This window comes from Histoplasma capsulatum, genomic scaffold, assembly GCF_000149585.1.
Source record: "Histoplasma capsulatum NAm1 scaffold_2 genomic scaffold, whole genome shotgun sequence".
In the NCBI taxonomy this organism is placed as follows: Eukaryota; Fungi; Ascomycota; class Eurotiomycetes; order Onygenales; family Ajellomycetaceae; genus Histoplasma; species Histoplasma mississippiense.
In genome coordinates, this window is record NW_001813981.1 from 1,627,625 (window position 1) to 1,629,982 (window position 2,358).

The window sequence follows — 2,358 nt, forward strand, 5'->3', positions numbered from 1 at the left end:
CCCTTCCATTATACATCCATATTCTTACTAAGTCCTAACTCTTGGGGTGGGAGAACTTGCCCTCATCAGGCTCAATACAGATGGATGAACAGAGGGCTTTAATAACTGTCATTCATCAGGATCCACTATTATGATATCCAGAGTTGGCGCATTCGCCTTTTTTGGCATCTTTAGTGTGGAAACTCCATCGGTATCATTTGCTAACAGAAATAGAAAAACTAATGGCTCACAAAATTTTAAAAATAAAAAAAAAATCAAAAACTACAGAAAATGTTGCCGGCTACACGCCAATGGGGAATCAATATACTCTGGGACCTCTCGGGGTCAACATCATTACCATCATGCGCTGGGTGAGATCAGTACGTTGCTGCGAGCCGCCGAACAAGATATTCCCCCGAATTGATCCCTTCATACTTCTTCTCCCCCAGCTCCCCACCGTACGTACCAGGAATCGCCTCGATAAACCTATCAAAATTCGGATTGCAAAAATAGGCCACGCTATAGCGCGCCGGGTGCACGGCTGGGTCCTCCTCATCCACCCCTTCCCTCGAGGGAGGCTCCACAACTCGATGGAGAGTGCTTTTGATTTGATCATTCGCCCACCGCGCGAGCAAATCTCCTGCATTTATCACAATGGTGTCGGCAATGGGCGTGACGTCGATAAAAGTTCCCTTGGGCGATCGAACCTGCAACCCGCCCCGGGCGTCCTGGAAGAGCAGCGTGATAGAGCCGTAGTCGCTGTGCTCGCCCGCGCGAACTTGGCCCGCGTTGTCCCTGAAGACGGATTTAGGAACGGAGGGGTAATGCAAAAGTCTCAGCGTGTTATCCCCCACGCCTGTGTACTCGTCGAAGAAGTCCTCGGGGAGACTCAATCCAACAGCTATGGCGCTCATGACCTTGATATGCAGCTCTTTGCACGTGAGGAAGAATGCTTTCATGGTCTCTGTGAACTCCTCTCCCTTATCGTCTAGTTTGTCAGGCCACTGGTTCGGCAAGCCCGCTTCATCATCGCGGCCGATTTCGAAACTCTCTTTTAAATCGGGGATTGTCACCCTCATCTTCTGAATCTCGTCCTTGTCGGAGGACTGGGAGACTTTTTCCCGACCTACGGCTGTATATCCTCTGTTCGCTTGCGGAGTTGTCCATGCTAAACCGTCCTTTTCGACCTGGGGCCTCTTGAAGAACCTGGCAGACGTGTCGAAGATATTCTTCACAACCGACGGGGGGATTCCGTGGTTCTTCAGGTAAAGGAATCCCGAGGTTTTGAAGGCTTTGGTCATAGAAATTCCCACGGCCAGTTTGTCATCGGGGCTGCCAGAAAGATAGGGCTGGAAATCGATAACCTAGAAACGAGGTGTTATCAGATGTGATCCCCCAAGCGCATTTCAGAAAACTTGAAAACCTGGATTTTGAAAGCCGGCTTACAGGAATTACCAAGTCATCTTTGGAGACGCCTTCTGAAACGGGATTACATTCCTGCAAGGAAGCCATATTTGCTGGTAGTTTTCTTCTCAGGGCGGTTGGTTCTCTTTAGTACCGATCTTTGAGTACGAGAAGGGAGCGGGGTAGTTGTGGAGAGCAGTTAATTGTGGAGAGGGCCTGGTCCGGTCTATACGGGGCAGAAAACAACAAATGGACAAGTGAGACGAGGTAAATAAACGCTGTGGAAGAGTGTGAGTGCTGGCATACACCAAACCTCGCACCAAGCCTCATCAAGCAAGGAAGACTGTTGCCAAGACACAATCACCATCCGTATCCATCCGACTCAGGGGTAAGACGCCGTCCATAATCGCACAGGTATGACAGGAACATGTGGACCGTTGATACTTCTACATCCCACTTTCTTCCCGTTGCATAGCGGTTGATGGTACACGGCGGGAAGTTTATCTCATCAAAGGTTTTTGCCGGATGTTGGTACCCCGCACTTCCGCGCGGGAGCGCTAGACGCAGCCGCTGAGCTTAACGGGACGGAGCCTGGATCGTTAGGCCTGGCCGGGGATGGCTTTACCTAAGGCCGGCTTGGCCAGCGGCAGCAGGATGCCCCTCCACCACAAACGCGATTCTCAATTAGACACATACGTCATGTGCTTCTACTGAGCGACCAAGCTCTTGTATCGCACTGTCCAATACCTCTCAGGAGAATAACCCGTCCTGACTTCGGGGAAATTTGAAAAGCATGCTCAGATTTCCAACCCCTACTAACTAACTGCCCAGTTGTCGCATGAGCCATGCCAGAGCAGCCAAAGGGCAGATGCCGCTACCATGTGATATCACACCACATCTATCAAATCTATCTCATCTCTCGTCGCGCACACGTCCTACATCTATGATCCCGACGCAGCCTGCACGCTCATCATC

General features: G+C 50.7%; 1 protein-coding gene across 1 annotated transcript; it reads right to left on the reverse strand.

The window, feature by feature from the left end:
* Window positions 1-108: 108 nt before the first annotated feature.
* On the reverse strand, window positions 109-1,491 carry HCAG_02576 (conserved hypothetical protein; the record flags this gene model as incomplete). The annotated part of the gene is made up of 3 exons (XM_001542355.1): window positions 109-200; window positions 446-1,343; window positions 1,426-1,491. 3 exons carry the CDS (start codon window positions 1,489-1,491, stop codon window positions 109-111), a joined length of 1,056 nt encoding a protein of 351 aa, XP_001542405.1.
* Window positions 1,492-2,358: the final 867 nt, after the last annotated feature.